The sequence below is a fragment of the Sus scrofa genome, chromosome 14 (assembly GCF_054392235.1).
Source record: "Sus scrofa isolate SSC_HxYL_T2T_F1_AM1 chromosome 14, Sscrofa_HxYL_maternal_Yorkshire_Landrace_v2.0, whole genome shotgun sequence".
Classification (NCBI taxonomy): domain Eukaryota; kingdom Metazoa; phylum Chordata; class Mammalia; order Artiodactyla; family Suidae; genus Sus; species Sus scrofa.
This window is the reverse complement of record NC_139396.1, coordinates 156,084,846-156,108,543: the sequence shown is the minus strand read 5'-3', so window position 1 is coordinate 156,108,543 and position 23,698 is coordinate 156,084,846. Positions and strand designations below refer to the sequence as shown.

Genomic DNA, 23,698 nt, shown 5'->3' with positions numbered 1-23,698 from the left:
AGGAGGAGGACCCCCACATGCAGGTGGAGGGACGGCTTCATACAGCTGCTCATACGGGGATGTGTGCACGCGCTCAAGGCCACGGATGTCCCTGTGGAGACACGAATTTTGTGGTTCTCTCACATGGCTCGTTGGGGGGCATCGGCAGCTGTTCTCAGGGCGGTGGTGTGCTGGGCGCAGGAGCAGAGGCAGCCAGGATTCTGTGCCAAGAACATGGGCACCATTGGTGGGTGTAACCTTGGCCTCCACTTCTACCCGAGTCCCCGCTATGAAGTGCGGGGCCGCCTAAGGGTTGTCCTGGGGACTCGGTGGCCCTGAGTCTGGGAATCCTCGTGTGAGAAGCACAAGCCCTTATAGGGAAGTGAGAATGGGCGGCATTTAAAATCCACCTTCTGAAGGGGACTGTTTGCTCGGACTTTCTGCTTGTTGGCTTACAAGACGTGTGCAGCATGTTTGGAAAAGTGCCTGTGGTGCTGGCGGAGCCACTCCCGGGCTAACGCCTGCCTTCTTTTTTGGTCCCAGGTGAGGCTGCAGGTCGGGCTGTACGCTGTGTATCTCCTGGACTGGCTCACCGTCTTCGATAAAGAACAGTTCCTCATTCTGCGCCTGGAAGACCACGCCTCCAACGTCAAGTTCACCATGCACAGGGTCTTCCAGTTCCTCAGCCTCGGTACGGATGTCACGCCAGGCACTGGCTCTCTGAGCCCCGAGCAGACTCCCCGAGCCGAGCCGGGGCTGTGGCGGGGCTGAGCCGCTCAGTACCTGTTTGAAAAGCACCGCCTTGTCCCCTGGGGGGCGTGCCTTGTGTACCGTGTGGGGAGGGGTGTCTGCCCTCTCCTCTTGTTTGCGAGCTGCTGGTCTGGTGGAGGGAGAGGAGAAGCCGAGGCTCAAGTAACCGAGTAGCTGAGAATGGTGTCGGGGGAGGTTCGCCCAGTTGCTGAAGGAGTCGCGGAAGGAACAGTGTGAGCTGCTTCCTGAGGGTGGACAGGCTGTCTGGGCAGCTGGACCGGCTGGCAGAGGCCACAGGGCCTGAAGGAGGGAAGGGACAGCTCAATGCATGGCTCAGCTTTGCTGGGGACCAGTGGAGGCAGCGCCGTGTGGCTGGGTTTGGGCTGCTGGTCATGGCTTCTGGGAGGGGGGAGCCTGCCCCAGCCAGAGGATGCCACCCCCCACCCGAGTGGCACTTCATGGCAACAGGCCGGGTTGCCAGCCATGGTGTGAAGTGGCACCCCTGGACGGTGCTCGCACCCAGACCCTGGCAGTGGGGAGGAAGTGGAGGGCACGGCCCTCCCAGGTGCTTACCTGTCAGTGGGCTCACCCAGAATTCTGCTGGTTGACTATTTCCTGCAGTCTGCTTGCCCCCCAGCAGGCATTAGGACCCTTTGGTCACTTGATTCTTTCTCCTCTTCTGAGAGCTGGTCATGTGAGGGTGTGTGACCGCTTTGTCCTTTGAAGGCCAAAAACCATTTTCCTTTGGTGTGGCCGCCTGTGGGAGCTCGCCTTTAGTCCTGCAGATGGACAGTGAGGCCAGATCTGTTCCTTCCATGTCACGTAACCCAAGGACACTGGGAGGTCGCTTTTCTGTGTGTGACACGGCTCAGGACTGATGCCAAGAGCCCAGGCACACAGGCCGGAGCCTGTGGGTCAAAGGCTTGTGGTCCTGAAGTGGGGCGGGCCAGGCGGTGGGGGGGCACCTGCAGATGCCCCTGCTGCGGGGGAGGTTCAGCCAGGGAGGGTCTTGGCACGATGTCCCCCCCTTCACAGCACAACACCCGGGGTGAAATATGGCCCTGCCGCGGGGCCCTGGCACCAGCCGCCTGGTGTAGAGATGGTGGTGGCAGAACTCCAGCGGGCTGGTTAGCAGGAAAATCTATGCACGGCTGGGCCTGACAGGTCGCACGGTTACCCAGAGACAGGCTGGCTCCCCTTTAGGAGCAGCTGGCGAGGAAACAGGAGGTGAGGCTCAGGTGAGGCTGCACCCCAAGCGCCAGCTCTGCTTCCTGGCTGGATGGAGCACCCGGGCCACGGATTCTCGGCTGTTTCGCTGGAACCTCTGCCTTCCCCGCGGCAACGCCGACACGGATCCAGCCAAAGAATTTTAATCTCCCGACACATTCTTTCGGAAACTCCTGTCTCAACAGGAAGCTCAGCTGGGAGTTTCTCAAGTGTCTTTTGCCTCCGGCCTCACAGCGTCTTTCCTTTGTGTTCCAGGGCCCTTAACTGAGAAGCAAGAGGCCTTGCTGACCAAGAGCCCAGCGTCCAACGCGCGGCGTCCTGAGGACCGGAACCTGGGGCCCATGTGGCCGGTCACCCAGAGGATCCTGCAGGACTTCTACGGGCCTTTCAACGCCCGGCTGGCGCAGGTGCTCGCTGACGAGGCCTTCTTGTGGAAGAAGACCTGAGGGCCCAGTGCCTGCTGCCAGCGCGGGGCCAGCCTTTCCACTGTTCCCATGGGTATAAAGTCACTCTTGGTGAGAGGAACCCTTTTGCTCTGAGCCAACCTCTCTGCTCTGGAGAAAACCTCTCCGCAGGCACCTGCTGGGGGAAACCGGTTCAGAATTTCCTTCGTGATATTAAAGAGCCCAGCAGTGGTCCCTTCACCAGACTCCAATGGAGGCTTCTGGAAATGCCACGTGGGAAGGGCCTCCTTCTGCTCCGAGTGGCTGGGCTCCGGACGAGGCCGGCAGGCGCTGGCCCGGGGGCCGCGGGAAGCGCAGATTCTGGGCCTGGACAGTCCTGGGGTCCCTGGAGGTCCCCCTGGGGGCTGCCAGAACCTCTTCATACGTGGTTTGGAAACCCACGGTTTAATCACTAACCTCCTCTGGGTGCAAAATAGAGGCTCTTTTCCTGTTTCTCCCTTTGCCCCTGACGTCAGCTCTTCTGTCTCTTCAGAGATAAACCGGATTAACTCGACTCTACATGAGAAAGAAACACAAGCCAGTTTTGGTAGCACAGCTCTGCCGCGGGGACCTCCTCCTCCTCTGTCCTGGTGGACCTAACTCCTGTTTAGCAGAAAATGAACACGTTTAAAACCGCTTGGTGCGTTTCACTAGCTGGAGCTCTCTTTTCTGCCCCTTTAGATGTTTTCTCAAAAGAGTTGTTCCAGTTTCTCTTTGGATAGAAATGCCGTTTAAAATCAGAAGGGAAGGAGTTCTCTCGTAGCTCAGCGGGTTGAGGATCTGGCGTAGTCACTGCAGTGGCTCGGGCCTCTACTGTGGCGCGGGTTTTGATCCATGACTAGGCAACTTCCACATGCCTCGGGTGAGGCAAAAAAAAAAAATCAGAAGGGACGTTTTTGCTCTTAATGCCAGGCTGAGCATCCTGGGGGTGGAAGGACCGTCTCGGCACTCGGGCCCTTGCCGTGCACCCAAGGTCCTCGGGCCACTCTGGGCTTTGGAGGTTTTAGCTCTGGATGCAGCAGGCCCTTCCTCCGAATGAGCCTCTTACCCGTGTTCTCCACCACGTGTGGCCAGAAGTCTTTCTCAGTTCACGAACCTCCAGAGAGTCTCCTTTCCCGGCCAGAAACGCAGCGCCTGAGCTCTGTTTGGGCCGGACATGGTGTGTGGGGATTCGCAGCAAGAATGCCAGGAGCTGTGTCCTCACCAGAACTTTCTGGGCCACGTGGCAGCTTGGTTTACCGATGGATGGGCCGCAGGTCTAGCTGGTTCTCAGAGGTGGCAGGAAAGATCGAACCCAGTCGTGTGCGCAGCGCCGGGCTGGACCCCAACCAGGCCCTGCCCGTGACCGTTGAGGGACGCTTCCCGCGAATCCGAGCCCTCAAATCAGGGTCCCGGACACACGGCCGTGGGAAAGGGCCATCGGCCCTGCGGCCAGCCGCCCCTCCGGGCGTGAGGATTGGCTCGGCTGCCCAGGCCTGGCGCCGGCGGAGGTGGGACGCCGAGGTCCTCTGCAGGTGTGCGGAGGCCTTCACGGGCTCGGCCGGGCTGCTTCTGCTGCCGAGAGAGCCGTGGTCCTGACCTGCTTTCAGGGACGGCCCGCCCTTCCCCTCCCCGTGGCACTGGGAGCAGCAGGCCGACCCGGTGGAGCCAAGGTGCCGCCGGGCGTCGTCACCTGCGAGTGGGTGTGTTTGCAGTCCAGGTGTGCGCATGCGTGCGCGGATGGGTGGGCGTGTTCCCGAGGGGGCGTCCTTCCGTTCCGCCGCGAGGCCTCCGCTCTGGACACAGTCCCCTCGCGTGGGTTGACGCCGCTGCCGCTCAGCTGTCCCCTTCAGCCCATCGGCCCTGCCTGTCGTTCCCGCAAGGACTTTTCTTCCTCCTGTGCATGTGAACAACATGTAGCACAATTCTGCTTCTTACAGAAGTATCACTGAAAGTCTGATTTCCAATATTATTTGGTTTATTGTACTGATCTTTTTATAGACACAGGCCCATCCCTCCGTGCCGATCAGCACGTGCAGCCCCTTCTCTCCCGCGCCCTTTCTTCAAAGGGCTGTCTGTCTGTCTGGCACCTTGAATTTCCTCTGACCGCCCCCCCCCCCGCCCCCGTCTCTCCCCCCGCTGCCATTCAAGGCCCTCTCTAGTTGACAGCACAGCTGTCCTTTCAAGCGAGGCGTTGAGCTTGTTGTCCCCAAACCAAAGTGAGACGGAGCGTTTCCATGACCCGGGTGTGGCAGTCACGTTGTGTCCCCAAAGCTGTGTATCCGATTGTATTAAACTGTATTCCCTTAGTGGTGTAAGGTATGTCCATGCCGTGCTCATTAATATTCAGTTATGCTAATTAATATGTAGCATAATCAACTGTGGACCCCTGTGACTGGGACCCCTCCTTATAAGCCGTCAGAGCCCTTGTGGGAGGTTCCCCGCTGGTCCACTGCGCGTGAATGAGCCGCAGGAGAGTTCCGTGTCACCTGCACGGGCTGGGTGCCCTGTAGGGAGGGACCTGCCACCTCTGGTGACGGTGACAGAGGCGATTGGGGAGGGGACTCCTGCCTGGGGCCTGCTGGGCTGGGCGTCAGGGCGGCGTGGCCCTGCTCTGTCCACACATGGGCCCGGTGTCCTCATCAGACATTTAGATTGGAAGGCTGGTGACCGCAGGTGCTGCCTCTCCTGATGCGCTGCTTCTCCTTGCCGGGCCTGTGTGGCCCTTGGGGGCTGTGAGTTTGAGACTCCTGCTGTCACTGGTGCGTGTCACTGTCACTGGACATTCTAGGCCCCCAAGTGCTGCCAGGACAAGCCTAAGGGAGATGAGCTTGGGGCTCTAGGAGTCTGGGCCATCCTGGGGACGCGTGGAGCCCGGATTCTGGCGAGACCCACTCTGGGCGAGCCTCTGCCCAGAACCGCTCCCCACAGTGGCTGGCCAGCCCAGGCCTGGAAACGAGGAGGCCCTGTCTGTTGAAGGCAAAACCAAGAACAGCTTTGCTCAGCAGAGAAAGTTCTGTGCCTGTGAGGAGAGGGGTGGGTGGGGGGACCGCTGAGCAGGTCTGGAGGGCTGATCCCCCACCCCGTCCCCTGGGGGCCCTTCCAGAACCCTCTGTGCTGCGCGGCCTCCCCGCTCGGGACCCAGCTCTCGGCCGACATCCTCGTGAGGTTCACGTGCGTCTCAGTATAAGCGCCCCCTGGGAAGACCGCTCCCCAGACGACTCTGTGGGAATTGAAGCCAAGGCCGTGCTTCCAGGGGGGGAGTTTGGAGCCTGGTCCAGCAGCGAGAAGGATTGTGTGTGGGCAGGTACTTCCCGTTGCTCCAGAGTTCTCACCCTGTGCGCAGAGCCGCTGGAGACTGGTAGGAAGACGCGGCTTTCCTGGCTCCTCCACTGAAGGGGCCTGCGGGGCAGCCCGGGAGCAGGGCCTGCGGGGCAGGGCACCTGGGGACCGCACCCCTACCCATGGCCGCTATTTACCCCACACGGCGTGGCTTGAACCAACACAGGTGTGTGATCTCAAGGCTCTCAGGGTCAGAAACCCAACTCGGTCTCGCGGGGCTACGGCCAAGGTGTTGGCAGGACCGGATCCTTTTGGAGGCTCCAGGGAACACCCGCTTCCTCGCTCTTCCAGATGCTGGAGGCCACCTGTCTTCTTTGGCCTGTGGCCCTTTCCTCCACCTCCAAACTCCCTCTGCCTCCCGGTCACAGCAGCTTTGCCTCTCCCCGTCTGCCCTTGTAAGGCCCCCGAGGATTCCGCTGGGTCCCCAAGAGGCCAACGCGGGATCGTCGCCACGTCTCCAGGTCACGTCTGCAGGACTCCTTGTAGGTTCCGGAATCAGGATGCCGTCGTCTTGGGGTGGTTATTCAGCTGTCAATAGAGGGTGGGGCCGGTGAGCTCTCGGACAGGTGCCTGTCTCTGTCTGCCCGTGCCCCGAGGGGCCCGCGCAGGCCTGCGTGGGCAGCGGCTGCCTAGCGGAGGGCTGAGCTCTGGACACGTCCATTCGGAGGGGTTGCGTCTTCCTGACCAGGAGGGACCCTGTGACTGGAGGAAGCAGGACAGGGTGTGTGGCAAGTCGTTCTTTTGTATGTTTCTCCCAGGTGAGCCCGGGGACATCCCAGCCCCAGACAGGGCTCTTTCTTTAGTGCTGGGTGGAAGTGATTTTTGAGTGCTTACCTTTGTGTGTGTGTGTGTGTTTAGGGAAGTGTGGCATGTGGAAGTTCCCAGGCTAGGGGTTGAATTGAACCTGCACCTACCAGCCTATACCACAGTCACAGCAATGTGGGATCTGAGCTGCATCTACAACCTACACAGCAGCTCATGGCAATGCCGGATACTTAACCCACTGATCAGGGCCAGGGATCGAACCCGCGTCCTCATGGACACTAGCTGGGTTCATTACCACTGAGCTACAGTGGGAACTCCCCCAGTTTATTTTTTTGGTTTAAGTTACTTTCCCAGTTCCCCCAGGAGCCCCACATGAGCCACATGGGAAGTTTTGAGTTTCTGAAGTTCAGCTGTGTTCGGGTTAGTCATGTCTCTCAGGAAGCAGCTTCTGAAAACGACAAAAATGGTTAGAATGTCTTCTGGTCCCTGAGAGCCTCGGGGGCTGATGGCCTCTGGCCCCAGCCTCATTCTCCGGGGGTGGCTTTGGAAAGTGACCTCCAGCCTCACTTTCAGCACTCGTGCCTAATGGTCCCAAGCCAGCCTCCACTCCCTGACCTTGGCTCTGTCCCGGCTACAAGAGGCCCAGCCGTCAGCCTGGCCCCTGTCCCCAGCCCTCCTCCTCCTCCCCCTCTTGGTTCCCATCCTTTGCCAACCTGCTCCTGCTCAGGTCCCAAGTGGCAGAGGGAGACTGGGTGGCCCTTGATCCCTGAGGCCTGGCGGTTGCTATCCCTGAGAGCCTTCAGGTGACAAGGACACCACAGAGGCACAAGTGGTGGCATCTCAGCGAGTGCAGCAGGCCCACGAGGAAGAACGGGCTCTCTGGGCTGCCGCCTGAGAGTGGCTGAGTCCTCCCGCGGTGGGACCGGCTCAGGCTGCACCTGTATGCATCACCGTGCCCTGGGGGCGGGCAGAGCAAGGAGTAGGATCAGCCCTTTCCCTGTGGATGCCCCGATCTGAGCCTGGGGTACAGACACAGGGGTCTCCTCTCCTGCCCTGAGGACCCCTTGCTTGGGGCAGCAAAGGCACTGGGGCTCCTGGGACTTTCTTCTGCCTGCTCTGAGTAGCCCCTTTAAGGTCAGGCCTTGGTCCGATCTAGAAGCAGGTGGGCCTGAAGCCTGGTCCTCCCCCAGGCTGCGCACAGTGAGGAGGCCACGGTGAGGGGTCAGCCCTTCGCCTCCCTAAGGAATTCCCTTCTCGCTGGGCAGAAAAAACCTGGGTCTGGGGAATCGAGGTGGGAAAGTTTCCAGCATCTTCTCCCAGAGTCCCAAGCCATCCTTCTTTACCTTTCTTCCCCTGAAAGGGACCATCTGACTTGCACCCACCAGGCTCGGCCCCCCAAGAGGACAGTGTGGGGAGAGGTGAGCCCTGGGCCTGGAGCCAGATGAGCCGGGTTCAAGGCCTGGGTTGTGCCCACCCAGTAACCTTGGGGACACCACGGGCCCTTTCCACATCTGCAGTCCATGGGCCTCATGAGTGCGTGTTGGAATTAACAAGGCAATGGTACATGAAAGCATAAACTGAAGATCAGAGAGGCTACACACCTGCCTGAGGTCACACAGCTCCAATCTCCGGAAAGAAAAGGTCAGAATGTCAACTCAGATTTTTTGCTTTTTAACTTCAAAGTCAATGTTTTTAACCATGGTGCCAATGCATAGCCCCTGCCCCCTCCCTTCCTCCCCAGCAGCCTGTCTGCATTTCATACGTCGTCCCCGTTTCAGACGCCCTTAGTGATGGGGCAGCCCTCTCTAGGCCTTCTGGGCCAGCGGTCTCTGCAGACCTGCCCGTCTAGGGTCTGGGCAGTGACTGGGGCTGCTAGGGGAAAGCAAGGGCCATGAACATGGCTTCATTCTGCCAAAAGGGACTCATGGCTGGGACTCCCGCCGGAAGAGGCTTCTCCTCTGCTTTTAGCTCGGAATTGACTAAGCCTCCCACTCCTGGGACCAGGTGGACATCAAGGCTGGCAGTGGGGGCGCCCAGCGTCACCTCAGAAGTGGATGGCCCACCTCTGGGCTCAGCCCCGCCTAATGACCTCCAAGGCACCAAGGGGACACCCTCCAGCTGGAAAGGGTGCGAAGAATCAAACTTTAATTTTTTAGCCAGGATTTTCTGAACATCTGTTTTGCACAAGGCACGGGGCCAGGCCTTGGGTGGGGTGGGGTCAGGGGCTGCTCCTTGCTCTTTGGATGGTTCCTTCCCCAGGTCTTGCCCCACGTGGTTATGGAGCATTGATCATGTGACGCAACTGGGAGGCCAGAGCCTTAATGGTGGGAGGCACGGATGAGGTGCGGAGCTGGTGTCCACGGGGGCGGGACGCGAGGGTTGGGCCAGAATTCTCGAAGCTTCTCCAATTGTAGAGTTAACTGGGCAACTTGGATAAGGGGGAAAGCCTACGTAACCACATACACATTACATATTTGATTTTTACTTAAGATATTTAAAGTACCTTCGCTTGTCTTTTGATTAAATAAAAGCCAAGCCTCCCCCCACCCCATGCCCGACCATGAATCTGCAGATTGGAGTTCTGGGGTCATCTTTGTGGACGAAACCACATCAGGATGAATCAGCTGTGGTTTCTGGCGTTGGTTCTCTAAAGGGGCCCGAGAACTGGAAGCCACTTGCAAAGCATCCGAAGGCCGAGTGGCTCATGGCGGATGAGCTGATTCTCCCAGAATTATTTCCTGCTGTGTGCTGGGACTTTCCAAAGCTTCCGACCTGCTTTTCAAGCTTCCTCCTATTTTGCATTTGTATTTCATCTGTTTACATCAGTGGTTCTCAAAGTGTGGTCCAGGGATGTTGGCAACCCCTGGGACCCTCAGGAGACCCACCAGTCAGCACTGAAACTCTTGGAGTTCCCGTTGTGGCTCAGTGGTTAAAGAACCGAACTAGTATCCATGAGGGTGTGGATTCGATCCCTGGCCTCGCTCAGTGGGTTAAGGATCTGGTGTTGCTGTGGCTGTGGTGCAGGCTGGCGGCTATAGCTCCGATTGGACCCCTAGCCTGGGAACCTCCATATGCCGCGGGTGCGGCCCTAAAAAGCAAACAAAACAAAACAAAACTCTTGCTGGTCACACCGAGACCAACTTCGCCCTCTCATTTTCTCATGAAGGTGATGACACAGTGGCCGAGGCTCACTCTGCTGCTGGACCACGTGCTTGTGCTCTCACGGGCGTCAGACATCTCCCAGCTTTAATTTCTAATACGGTAAGTACACTGATGCATGTTAGTCACGTAAACAAAAGCTCTCTGGGATCATCAGTAATTTTTAAGAGCGTAAAGGAGCCTTGTTACCAAACAGCCCGAGGATGGCTGGCTTATGTGTTTATGTTTTATTTATTTAATAAATAAGGGAAGTTCCCGGGCTAGGGGTCAAATGGGGGCTGCAGCTGCCAGCCCATGGGGATCGGCACTATGGCCCCTGAATGAGGCCAGGGATCGAACCCACATCTTCACAGGGACAACTTCAGGTCCTTAACCTGCTGAGCCACCATGGGAACTCTGGTTTGTATTCTACTAAATCACACATTTCTGATATCAAGCACCACTGGCATAAGAAAGACTTGGAAATCAACATGATTTCAACTTGCGGTAAACACACAATTGACCAGAGGGCATTTTGCAGAATGGCCAAGGGCACTGAGCAGGCGCAGGACATCAGCCAAGATGTTTAGGGGACAGGAGGCAGACGTCAGGGTCACTGGGGAGGCCGGACAAGAGGCACATGCAGGACAAGTGGGGACAGTGGTAATAACGGCGCCTGCTGTTTACTGAGCACCTGCTGAATGCCAGGCCCTGTGCCACGTGCCCCTTTGAGGGTCTGGATCCCCACCACCACCCTGGGACAGAGGCATCAGATTTATTCTGGTTCTGTCATTATACAGGAGGGGACACTGAGGCTCAGAGGGACCAAGGACTGAGCCCCAGACCCCCGGTTCCAGGAGCAGAGCTGGTCCTTGATTTTAGGTCCTCTTTCTCCAGGGCCCGACTCTCCCCTGCCCTTCTTCCCTCTGAGCCCCTGGAATCTCTGGGTGTCTAAGGAGGCAGGTAGGGAGGGGGTGGGGCAGAGCCTCCCGTGAGGCCAGGTGTGTTCTGGACACTCTGGGCTGGAGGGGCCGACACGGGATTTGGGCACTGAGGTCAGGACCAGGTGGCATCTTGCAGGTCATTCCCCTGTGGCAGCAGCAGAACTGACTTGGACAGCGCCCCCCACTTCCCCGCACCCCATCAGTGCCCAGCCTTGCAGGGGTCTTTGGGCAGAGACTCCATCCTGGGCTCTGCCACCCTCTTACTGCCTCCTTTCCGTGGCCTGCAGCCACCGTACGGGGAAGCCAGGCCGAGTGAGTGCCAGGCCTGGGGAGGAGCCCCGCCTTTGGGGAGGTTGAGCAGGCGGGGTGGCTGTGCCAGGAGCCCGTCCATCTCACAGTCTGAGTCTTCCTCTGAGCCCGCCCCCGAGGCTGCCCCTGTGCCACCAGTTCTGAGGTCAGGACTGGGCCCTCTGGGGCCCCCAGGCCAGCAGCTCCTGCCGCTGCTGTGGGTTCGAGTCACGGCTGAGGAATGGGGCGCGGCCGCCTGCCTTCTCGGGGCTGGCCTCTGCTCTCCCAGGGCAGCTGAACATCCCAAATCAGGCCCCATGGTCGCCATGGAGAGCCTTTGTGGACTCCCACCTCCACATGAGATAATCTGGAGAACTGCCGTTTTCTGCGCTTTCAACATAATGGAATTCAGGGAAATGCCAGCAATGCCAAGCCGGCCTCCAATTCTAAGGGCAGAGCCCCGGGCAGCCTGCACGGACCTCAGGAAACGGGCAGACATCTCTGTCTGGCCTCTAATCCACTTCCCCTAAGACAGCACGTGCATCACCTGGGCTCCAGAGCTCCCACCTCCCTGCCTCTGCTCAAGCCATCGCACCACCAGCCGCGCCCCCTCCCCATTGCTTACCTGAGTCCGCTTCTGACCTCACCCCAAGGCCAAGGGCATGTGTTACCCCCACCTCCACGATGGCCTCCTGGATTCCACCTGGCCTCCCACCTCCTGGCCTGCATGAGATTTCTCTCCCGTCTGGCCTGGCATCGGTTCTTCCCCTGTGACTCTGTGGTCATGTGTGCTTGGATCTCTCTTTCAGCCAGCGAATCCTGGGGGCAACACAAGCTGTTCCTTACCCCCCTCGGATACCCAGCAGAGGAGTGGTGTTCCAGGAGGGAGGCAGAGGGCCCAGAGAGAGAACTAAACTGGGCGCTAAGCATCTGGACCACACTGAGCAAGTGATTTAACTTCCTGAGCCTCAGTTTCCCCAGCTACTGAGTGGGGTCGGGACCTGGAGGATTTCAAGGGACTCTTTCAGACGTGTTCATCCCTTTATCGCCCTTTGGAAAACGCGACACTTTCCCCAAGCTGCTGCGGTGCCCAAGGCAGTTCGGCAGAGCAAGTGTGTGGGGAAAGGGCTGGGACAGGAGTAGCAGACCCCTCCCCACCCTTGTGGGATTCCAGGGTGGGTGCCCTGGGAGCCAGAGGCACTGGACCGTAGCTCTGCGCTGCCCCCGTGTGGCCAATTTTGGCACTGCAGCCAGGAGGCCTTTCTCAGCCAACCTGGCAGATGCCCATCACTAACCTGGAGGGTCTGCTCGATCCCCCACTGTCTTCCTGCTCACCTCTCCTCTGGGCCAGGGAACTCCCAGGGACCAAGAGTAACCCAGGAAGAGGTCACCCAAAGGTGGAGGGACCAAGGTCTCAGCTCAGCCAATCAGGAACGCTGTTCTGAAGGTGCCGTTATATGAAGAGAAGGGTGAAGCTTCTTGGTCTCCAGGCTCTTCCTACCCCACCCACCCTCTGCCTTACATCAGCTGAGCAGCCTGCAGGCCAGGCAGGATCAAGGCCCTAGTGCCCGCAGGGAAAGGGAGGCTGGGAGCCAGCCTGACTCCCCTCCAGAGCTCCTTCCACTCCATCTGGAGCTGCCAGAACACAGCTCCTAAGGGGCTGAGCTGAGACGCTTCCTATGGGGCTGGCAGTGGTCAGACACCCCCTCAGCCCCTCCCCATGTTTGTCCTCCCCACGTGAATGCCTCTCCTTCTCAACTCTGGCCCCCATCCCCCACCCAACGCCCTGTCCTAGGCCAGTCTGACCTTTTGTCTCACGTACCCTCCTAGGACTGTGCACAGCTCAAGAGGGCCCGGGGAGTCATCACCCACCCCGGTGGGACCTCCGAGCTGGAAGCTTTGGTGATGGGGGAAGCTGAGCTTTCAGCTTCTACCTGCAGACCCACGGAGCTCCAGCCTCGCCCGTCCTTATCCTGCGTTCATCCCCTCCTCTCCTGCAAAATGGTCGTCCCGGCTCCAGGCACCACCCTCATAAGCCATTCTCTGTGGCCTCTTAGCCCCACCCAGGCAGGCTCTGCTACCCCGGTCCTCGGGCCGATTCCTTCCTAGATGTGGGGGAGGAGCTCAGGGGTCCAGGGGCTGCCAGGCTCCTGCCTCCCCCACTTTCCCAGGTGCTAATGGACACCTGTCCTGCCTTAGTGTCAGCAAGCTGAGGTGGCTGCTACTGTGCAGCTCTGGGAAGGTCCACGGTCTGGATGACAAGCCAAGCTTAGCTTAACCCAAATACAGCCCCGTGCCCACCTGGCCAGGTCATTCAGAGAAACCCTGTCTAACAGTCAAAGAAAGTGATGCCACTTTGTAAGCATCTACACGTTTGAAGGATCTAACTTGTAACCCCCAGCTCTCTCTCCCCTCCCGCTTTCCTTCTTTCTCGCTCTTTCCTTCTCTCTCCCTCTCTCTTCATCCCAGCTGCTCCCAGGGGGCTCCTCCCCTGAGGGCCAGGGCTGCCCCTTCAGGAACACGTGACCCTCTCGTCCTCTGCATTGGCTGAGAGGTGATCCTGTCCGGTCTGCCCACTTTTCAGTGACTAGAGTCCGTCGTGCGCCGGGGGACAGGCAGTCTGCCACATGCTGGACCTTAAACTGATGTCGAGGAGCTCTCGCCATGTCCGAGGCCTCCCCAGAACCCCCACTGGGCTCCAGCCTGGCCCTTCTTACTCAGTCTCCCATCTCTCAGTCTCTTTTGGATTTTCTGCCTCCTGACACCCGCACTGCATTCTGTGAAATTCCCTTACATTTATGTCTCGGTTCTCCAAATCTTTCTACTTCCCTATACCACCAATTCTGCTGTCTGAACTTTTAAATAATTTTGGGGGGGGAGTCATTTTTAGTCACAGCACATCAATTTAGTTCTTTTTCAAGTTTTATTTTTTTCATAGAACCTTGTTCTTTTCAATGGTATTTATTCCTTCTTTATGTCTTTAAGCATATTAAACACTTGAAATATAATTTATAATTTCATTTGGGGTGGTCTGTCATTTAAATATGATTGGCAGGAGTTCCCGTCGTGGCGCAGTGGTTAACGAATCCGACTAGGAACCATGAGGTTGCGGGTTCAGTCCCTGCCCTTGCTCAGTGGGTCAAGGTTCCGGCGTTGCCGTGAGCTGTGGTGTAGGTTGCAGACGCGGCTCGGATCCTGTGTTGCTGTGGCTCTGGCGTAGGCTGGCAGCTACAGCTCCGATTCGACCTCTAGCCTGGGAACCTCCATATGCCGCAGGAGCGGCCCAAGAAATGGCAAAAAGACAAAAAAAAAAATTATAAAAAATAAATAAATAAATATGATTGGCAAATGATTTAAATTTATATTTGATTTAAATATGTTTTGGGCCTCATACATCATGAAACATAAATCATAACTTTGAAGAGGATTTAGAATTTCCTTTGAACTGCTCTGTTATTACAAGTGCTCGGGGGACCTAGTCATTCTGTTTTTTGGGTTTTTTTCATCAGCTGACTTTCCCTTGCAAATTGTTTCCTCGTGTAGTTTGTGCTTTTAAAAATCTATTGCGAGATTTTCTTTGGGTGGTGTTATTTTTTTCTAGAGGAGTCCCATGTGCCTGGACGAGGGGTATTTCTGGGAAAGGATTTATCTTTGCTTTGGTCCGGATCCAAAGGGTTGCTTTTCTGAAAACAGATTTTGCAATAACTTTTTGATTGGGGGGGTTTTGCTTCATGGGAAATATAAATTAAAACTGTCCCACGGATTACCTGGGGTGAGTTTGGAGCTTCCGTTTTTATTTTTTTCTTTTTATGGCCATGCCTGTGGCATATGGAAATTCCAACCTACCTCACAGCCACCGCTGCACAGAATCCAAGCTACACCCGCCACCTACGCTGTGGCTTTCGGCAGCGCGGGATTCTTAACCCACTTAGCGAGGCCAGGGATCGAACCCACCTCTGTTCAGTTAGCCGTGTTCTTAACCGACTGAGCCACGGTGGAAACTCTGGAGCTTCCATTTTGAATGGGTGCTTTTATGCACCCTCATCGTCTCGGAGCAGAGTCAAACTTCGCTCCCGAGATTTCTCTTGAGTTTTCCTAGTCCCTCTTACAAGAAAGGGCCAGTCTTCCAGAGTCCCGACGTTACGCAGTTCCCCTCTGTCTTTCCTATGTCAGGGCTGTATTTCCTCTCGTCTACAAAGGAGCATTAAACCCAGCCCCCAGCCCTTAGGATACTTTCTTACATTTGACCCCCCTCCCCCGGGTTTCTGTGATGTTAGCTCAGGAACGACCCTCTGGCTTGTCGTTCCTACTTTGTTTCTGGCTCAAGAAGTGCCCCCTGTCCTTCTTTCAAGCTTGCACGTGAATTACAAAAAAAAAAAAAAAAAATTTGTGGGGCAGAGATGGGAATATTCTGATTAGCTTTTGTTGCTCATTCCCAGGTTAATTTGGGGATGGGCAGAAGACATACCTGCATGGTGCACCTCTCTCAAACATTGTCGAGGTTAGCTTTGCAACTCAGCGTGTGGTTCACTTTATTAAATATTTATTCACTTAAAACGAATGTGTATTCTGTCATTGTTGGATGCACCGTTAATTAGTTCAAGTTCACTGTGCTGTTCACATTCTATTCTTGTTGGCCTTCTGGTTCTGTTGAGAGGCGTGTGCTGATATTTCATTCCATCATTATACATCGTCTCTTTCTCTTTTTATTTAGTGTGTAGCTGGCATAGTTTTCTGCCAACTCTTACTTTATTCTTCTCTTGTGTTTGAAGGGGATCTCTTGTAACTAACCTTTAATCAAGCTTTGAAAAACCTGATCTTAGGTCACAGACATGGTGGCTTGGATATGGCGTTGCTGTGGCTGTGGCGTGCGTCCACAGCTGGGGCTCCAATTGGACCCCTAGCCTGGGAGCCTCCACATGCCGTGGGTGTGGCCCTAAAAAGATAAACAAACCAACAAAGAAACCCCTGATCTGACAGTTGTAGTCTTATTTGAAGTAGTTAGTCCATTTACATTTAATGTAATTATGAATATATTTGGATTTATGGTTCTACTTTTACTATTTGCTCTATCTGTGTTGCACCTGTTTTATGTTATCTGCTCTCCCATCCCCAACACCTATTCCTGATCTTTGGCCATTGGGCCCCATCTCTTGGCATGCCCAGTAAGTTTTCTTTGAAGGCTGGGCATCATTCACTCTTTTCTCTGAGGGACGGCCAGACTGGAGGCGCGGGGTCCACCATCTTCATCCTGTCGGGGCCTGAGCGGGAGCTAGTCAGGCCCGGATGCTCAAGGCTGGGTGGCAGGATGGGAACAGCTCTGCTGCTCTCGCCGCAAGGCTTTACGCGGACAGCGTGGTTCTAAGGGTTTCCTATTAAGGGAATGGTGTGTTCATCAGGGGCTCTCCTGTGATGGGTCCTGAACTCTGGTCCTGCGTGCTCAGCACAGCCAAACCATTTAACACCTTCACTTCACTTTTCAGGCTCTGTGTTTACCTTTTTAGTTTGCATCTTGTGCAGCTTTGGAAATCCTCAGATATCCTGAGGGGAAAGTTGGCTAAGAGCTGGGCTCGTTCTTTGTCCCATCTTAGAGAATTCTGGCTCCTCCACTCCAGGAATCTCATTTTGGTCTTTTCAGACGTACGAGGTGATCGGCGTCTTTGTTCGTGTCCCTGTTCCCCAGGGAACACCAGCCTGGGCCCCTTGCCTCTTGCTCTTCTCCAGGATTCCCAAGTGCCCTGAGCAGAAAAGCAGCTTCAGGATAGGGCTTATCTTCCCATGGCTTTTTCTCTCCTGGAAACTGAGGCCTGGTTGCTGCAGCAGTGATCCAGCGCCTTCAAACAAGTGCTTTTTGGTGTGTTATCCGCTTTCTTGTCCTCAGTGACAGTCGGGTCCCCTGCAGGCTCTCCCAGAAACAAAAGACCCTCTCTATTGTGTGTCAGCCATTTCAGATTCGGGGGTCTATATACTGCCCCAACTTTTCCTATCCTAATTAATAGGTATTTTACCAGGAGTTCCCGTCGTGGCGCAGGGGTTAACGAATCCGACTAGGAACCATGAGGTTGAGGGTTCGGTCCCTGCCCTTGCTCAGTGGGTTAAGGCTCCGGCGTTGCCGTGAGCTGTGGTGTAAGTTGCAGACGCGGCTTGGATCCTGCGTTACTGTGGCTGTGGTGTAGGCCAGTGGCTACAGCTCCGATTCGACTCCTAGCCTGCAAACCTCCATATGCCGCGAGAGCGGCCCAAAGAAATAGCAAAAAGACAAAAAAAAAAAAAGATAATAATAATAATATGTATTTTACCAGTATTTCTGTGTGTTTTTAGAAGCACGTTGTCCACAATAACTAGTCTTCTAGGTGCTTAGGTCAAGGGCCTTGTGTTGATTACAGTTATAAAATATGAAGGAAGTAACTTTCAAACCAGGTGCTGTCATTGGTCACATGGTATAGAAACACAGTCAAATATTCTGTAAAGAGATACGTTTAAAAATGTTATGTCTTCTGGAGTTCCCATCATGGCGCAGTGGTTAAGGAATCCGACTAAGAACCATGAGGTTGCGGGTTTGATCCCTGGCCTCGCTCAGTGGGTTAAGGATCCAGCGTTGCCGTGAGCTGTGGTGTAGGCCACAAACGCGGCTCGGATACCGCATTGGTGTGGCTCTGGCATAGGCTGGCGGCTACAGCTCCGATTGGACCCCTAGCCTGGGAACCTCCATATGCCACGGGAGTGGCCCTAGAAAACAAAACAAAACAAAAAAGATATGTCTTCTTATAAATATAACACACATTTGTAAAACATTTTTAAGTTAATACAAAAATAAAAAAATTTCAAGACCCTGTACTCTGAGGTAACTGCTATTGTCATGTTTTTTTCCAGTCAATGTCCCCATGTTTGGATTGGCCGAGATGATATGATGTGGACAGTGTATATATGCTCAAAGCAAAACACACACAGAGAACAAAGCAGTACAGTCGGTGTGGTGCCCCAGCCCATCCAAGTAACCACATCGTGCCTCAGTGTCTTCATCTGAAAAACAGACATGTTATGACAGGATTGTGGTGAAAATCTAATGAGCTGTTAGATGGAAAGCTCTTAACACTTTCCAGATGCATAATTGCACAATGCATTGTCAGTATTAGAATTTGGGGAACAATAGCCTCAGTGGTACCCCTAATCTAGAGAAGGATTAACCCACTGCCAAGGTCCCCCCCAAGGCCGGTTCTCTGGTCTGTCTGATACCAAACTCTTTCCGTTGGCATCTTTAACCTCAAACCATACCCGCACCACGCTGGGTCCTGAGACTTTAAAGAAACGGAAAAATCTTCTCCTGGCAGCTGGAGTTGGAGAGTCTGTCATCCGTTGCCACAAGAAGGCTGCATAACAAAACCCCCACAAAAACGCAGCGTCATCCTCTGAGCGCGGAGTTAGCAGGTTGCAAGTCTGGGGCTCAGTACCTTAGGCTGGGCTCTGGTGGCCCGTTCTTCTGGCCTTGGCTGGGCTCAACTCATGTCTGCCAGTTACCTGATGGGTGGCAGACCCAGGACGGACACAGCTGGGACAGCTGTGAATGTGGCTCCACTCCCCAGGCCCACGGTCCCGCAGGGCTTCCTCGGCAGGTTCTCGTGGGAAAGGCAAAGGAGCGAGAGGACCACGGAGAGGTGCAAGCGTTTCTGCAGGCCTCTGCGGTGTCTTGTTGGCTAAAATCCCATCAGTAAAAGCAGGTGACACAGCAGAGCCTGGAGTCTCTGGAGCAGGATGGCAGGCCAGCAGAGGGGCCCCAAAAGTGTCCTGGAAAAAGGATGGTTCAGGAAGGCAAGGAACGGGGACACCCATGCATTCAGTCTGTTTCCGGGAGGAGACTCGGAAACCGTCCAGTTAGCCAGGTGGGCAGACAGGCCAGAACCCACCCACGTCGTCCCAGCAGGATGACCTGCGATACGTGAGCTGACGGGCTCCTTCTCACTCCACAAACCCTTTAATCGGGCTGCTGGCCAGGAGGCTCACATTGCCCAGGGCAGGTCACCGAGAGACGTGTGCAGGTAGCAAATCCCTGGCTTCTAATTTCAAGAGCCTTAGTCTGGAAATAAGCAACAGATACAGAAATATGGTTAAATATAACAGTAATTTTTTTTCTTTTTTTCTTTTTTGTCTTTTTAGGGCCATACCAGTGGCATATGAAAGTTCCCAGGCTGGGGGTCAAATCGGAGCTGTAGCCACTGGCCTACACCACAGCCACAGCCATGCAGGATCCTTAGCCCACTGAGCGAGGCCAGGGATCAAAGATGTGTCCTCATGGATACTAGTCGGATTCGCTTCCTCTGAGCCATGATGGGAACTCCCCATGACAGTAATTTAATCAGCAGTAACTTCCCTTCCAGATACAGCAAAGCCAAGGTAGCAAGGAGCCCATCTCCTGGGAGCAGCTGACGGAGGGACATTCCACAGCTGAACTTGAACTTCAGCGGGTGCGTGAACCAAGCATGTCAACTTCTCCAAGTGCCTCAGCCAAGGGGCTGAAAGCAAAAGGTGGAGACCATGCCGGTGAAAGGTGACGAGGCCTGGTGCCCTCCAAAGAAATGCACTTGAGAGCCTGGCCCAAACCCAGGAAGAAGGCCCCAGGCCTCCTGGACCTTCACTGTCTGCAATAACCTTGCACTTCAGGGAGCTGAACGGGCCTGGTGCCAGGAGCTAATTGGGAGCAACCGCTGGCCCCACATGAGGACTTTATAAGCAACTCTAGGCTTATGAAAACCAAAAGCATGTTTTTGCCCCAGCAGCGTTTGCTGGGATCCAGAAACAGTCACACCAAGAGACTAAGAGATGGACTCTCTGGAGAGCTGCATTCGGGGTGACCGGAGGCTGGCTTGGCCTTGGTTTCCCAGGACTCTTGAATTCGGTGCTGAAAGTCCTGCATCCTGGAAACCCTCTCAGTCTGGTCACACCCCTGGGCCTGGCGGCTGGCATCTCAGGACAGGGGAGAAACATGGTGGACTCCTGTTCTGTCCCTCTGCTGGGTCCTGCTCACTGCCTGGGTTGGGTCACCAGGCTGCTGAGCAGCCCCCACGGCTGCGGGCACCCGCAGCATTTTGTTGCCTGTGCTTCTGTCTGACACCTGGGCGGAACGCTCTGGGACCCCAGTGTGCAGAGGGACAGGGACTTGATGGAGACCTTTCCAGACGCACAGAGCAGCAGGGGAAGGGGGCGGAGTTTGCAGCCAAGACACCTCCCTGCTTGCCACCGACGGTGGGACCTACACATCCCACGGTGCCCGGCCACTGCAGGCGCCTGTCCTCACCACGGTGGCTCCAGTGCCTGGCAAGGCAGAAAGGGCTGGGGGACAGTGGCGTGGAAGACCCCTCCCCTTCTGTGGCCCCCCATCCTGCTTCCTAGGCTGGAAACCAGAGCCCACTTATGTAGTTTAAAATAGCCCCCCCCAAAGATTTGGCCATCCATTTCAACAGAGAAGATGCAGCAGCAGGACTCTGTCGTCCAGACTGGCCACGGCTCCACAAGGAACAGACCCAGAGAAGTGGGCTGGCGGCCAAACCTCCTCCAGGGGGCGCTCCTGCCCTAAGCCTGGACTCCAGGGGTGCCGTGCGTGTCCCCGGTCAGGGATTTGCAGGGACGATGGGAAGCTGAAACTTAGAACAACGGGGGGAATACCGTTATCACCCCTCATCCTTCACCCCCAAATGTATTTATATACATTTGCACTGTTCGCATTGTGTTTATCAGCATTTTCAGCGTTTTCCTGGCCATTTGAGAGATTTTGGCATTAGCTTGGGGAGCAGGACAAGATAAACGACCCACAAACCAAGCTTGTATCCTCTTGCTTGTGTCTTTGTTCAGTGGTTCCGCTGCTTAAAGAGCGCCCGTGTCACTCTTCAGCACACATCAAATCCTAATCAATACTTGACATGGTGAATTACATTTGAAAATACACACAGTTAGGTAGAGCTGGTTGCTCAGGCTTTTCCAATCTCCTGCCTAAAACCCTCTGGCCAAAAGGGGGGTGGGGAACAGCAGAAGAAGGAGAAAAAAGTAGTTAAATCCTCTGTGTGTGTGTGTGTGTGTGTATGTGTGTGTGTGTGTGTGTGTGTGTAAATGGCTTCTAGCCCAAGGCCCTTGGGCTGAGTCCTGCAGCATGCAGGAAGAAGGGTTTTTTTGGTTTGTTTGTTTTTTGCAAGCGTCCCCAAGAGCAGCAGTGACCACCTGGGTCCCTGGGCCTCACAGTGGGACCTCAGGTCACCTCTGGGATGTCCTGGCAGAAGAGCAGCCAGTGGCTGGCGGGGAGCAGGGCAGAGAGAGGCCTGCGGGATGTTTAGCTACAGAGTATCCACCAGGGGCAGGGCAGAGAGAGACCAGGGTCTTCAAGGAGCTGATGCTTTCCAGGGGAGGGGGCTGGACCCCACCGTGTAAGCAGTCAGGGTCATTTCAAGGGTGGCTGGGATGCCGTGGAAGCCAGGAGATGGGTGACTTGGGAGAGCACGGCTGGAGTGGGGTGCTGCCTGGACAGGAGGCCAGCACAGGCAGTAGGCTTGGATGTTCGAGGTGATAAAGGCAGCTGGGTGACCATGGAGCAGGAGGGAGCAGGGGAGCGGACCACCCTGGACCAAGTTTGTAACCTCCAGCTCAGGTGGAGCTGCTCTGCCAGGATGCCACTGAGCGGCTCCCCCCCACCACACCCTCTCCCTTCCCCTCCTCACGGCTGACGGCCATCCTGCCCAGGGGCCCGGGGCCCCCCCACCCCCGCACTCTCTTCCACCCCACACCCCTCTGGCTGGGGAGCCCCTGGGCACTGGACTCCTCTCCTCACCTCCACTGGGAGCCTTGCAGAGGTGGGCTGGGGGCCGTCACTGTTAGAACCTCACCCGGGCAGTTGCTGAGTCCTTCCCGCGGCCCCTTGTGAGACCCCGCGTGGCCCGCTCTCATCCTCTGTGACCTGGTTCCTGCAGTTTGCACCCTCCCCCACCCAGTCCCACAGGGCCCCTGGCTGGTCCTCAATCCCCGGGCTTCCCCCACCTCCAGGCCTCTACACCGCTGATGCCCTTGCCGGGCACGCCCCTGTCACCTGGCAACGAGGCCACCCTGATGGCTGTGCCCAGGCATCCCAAGTCACTCTGCTTCTTTACGTCACAGCACGTTTCATCTTCTATACAATCATCTCTTACTCGCGAGGCTGGCTCGGCGTTTTCCCATCTCCCACTAAATAGCTCCACGGCGGGCCAGAGTTTTGACTCTCACTCCCTGATATCTGTCGCAAGTTCCCAGGTCACTGCCAGGCCCACGGTTGGCGCCCTGTAGATATTGCTCAATGGTGGATACCGTAAGTCCTGGCCAGTCACAAGACGAACTGGAATTATTTTTTTTTTGGTCACCAGACTCATGAATGGGTGGGTTTAAGCAAAGGTTGGATGTGAGCTGATTTGTGCTTTAGGAAGAACCCCTCTGGTGGCCTGTAGACGATGGGCCAGGAGCAGACAAGAGCCTGGGGACAGCTGGCACCCTTGTCACTTGGTCCTTAATTGGTCCTGGAGCAGGCGCGTCCTGTAGCCCTTTCTGCCGTGATGGGTATGGTTTGTGCTTGTGCCACTCAGGTCAGTAGCTACTGTCCACCCGTGGCTGCTGAGCTCTTGGCATCTGGCAAGTTTGACGGAGGCGCTGGATTTGAAATTCCACTTTACTCAATTGAAATTTAAAGAGCCACACATGATCACTGCCATTCTGGAACCGTGCAGGGTGCCAGCAGGGGGGATGGTGGGGAGGCGACCCTTAGGATGTAGTTGGGAGGAAGACCCCGGAGCCTGATTGGATTCTGGGAGAGCGGCTGTGAAGCAAGCGATGCCCATGACTTTGGCCCGCGCATGGGAGGCAGGGGTGGCTTAGAGGGAGCCAGGCCGGTGGGGATGCATCTCTGTTTCAGTGGCAGCGCAGGAGTCAGAAGCACGGGGGGAAGGTCTGGCCTGCAAAGAAAAGGGGGAGTTGCCTGCGGGGCGGGGGCGGGGGATGTGTCTTCCTCCTGGGGAGTGGACGAAATTGCAGGTGGAGAAGGACCCCTCGAGCTGAGAGACGGGGTCCTCTCCCACCTGTGCCCAAGGGGAGGGCATATGCTGTGTGTGGTTTTTGGGTGAATAGGGTCTCCACTCCCAAATTACGCCCCAGTTTAGAAAGTGCATACCGGTGAATCCACTTGGCTTGTGGCCTGCGTGGTACCTCCGTACCGTTGTTGCCAGCCACAGGCCTGAGCCCAGGATCCTGCCGAGGGAACCCCAAGTTAGACTTTCTTCCAGGGCTGCTCAGGTAGTGGCAGCTGATTAGAAGCCAGTCGGACCGGAGGCTGAGATTTCATTGGTGATTAAGTTTGGGTCATGAAAACAGGTAAATCAACTGGACTTGTGCGTGTCTAACTGTCCTGTGGGATCAAAGTGGGTTTATAGAGCTTAGAAAGCCTTGAGCCAGGCTTAATGAAATTATCAGAGTGGGGAGTTCCCGTTGTGGCTCGGTGGTAGCAAACTCGACTAGTAACCATGAAGATGCAGGTTCAAACCCTGGCTCCGCTCAGTGGGTTAAGGATCCGGCTTTGCTGTGAGCGGTGGTCTAAGTTGCAGACTTGGCTCTGATCCCCCGTTGAACATCTTTCAACGAGCTGCACACTATTTCCCAAATAGACTGTCACCCCTGTCCTCAATTCCAAGGGGTTCAGCGAAGCCCAGAGTCCAGTGTTTTGAGCTTTTAGGTGTCATGTGTCCATGGCGCTGGAGCCCTGGCCACGTTTTGTGTCAACAAGGTCCCTTATTAAGGACCCACGAGCAGGGGAATCAAGTCACTCTGACTTGGAAAGAAGAG

The 23,698-nt window shown here is 55.8% G+C and overlaps 1 protein-coding gene across 43 annotated transcripts in view; it reads left to right on the top strand.

The window, feature by feature from the left end:
- CHST15 (carbohydrate sulfotransferase 15) overlaps positions 1 to 20,669 on the top strand; it is a 100,496-nt gene extending 79,827 nt beyond the window's left edge. For 27 of the 43 annotated variants that reach the window (XR_014827126.1, XR_014827127.1, XR_014827128.1 and 24 more), the window contains 2 exons: positions 523 to 670; positions 2,212 to 4,696. Coding sequence is in view for 22 of the 43 variants with exons in the window: in XM_005671541.4 (XP_005671598.2) it covers positions 523 to 670; positions 2,212 to 2,402 (339 nt within the window). In the remaining 21 variants the exon portion in view is untranslated. Of the gene's footprint in view, positions 1 to 522; positions 671 to 2,211; positions 4,697 to 6,011; positions 6,203 to 9,651; positions 9,747 to 11,664; positions 11,804 to 19,230 lie in introns of those variants that run through there. The other 16 variants (XR_014827121.1, XR_014827110.1, XR_014827115.1 and 13 more) reach the window with 3 other exon arrangements.
- Positions 20,670 to 23,698: the final 3,029 nt, after the last annotated feature.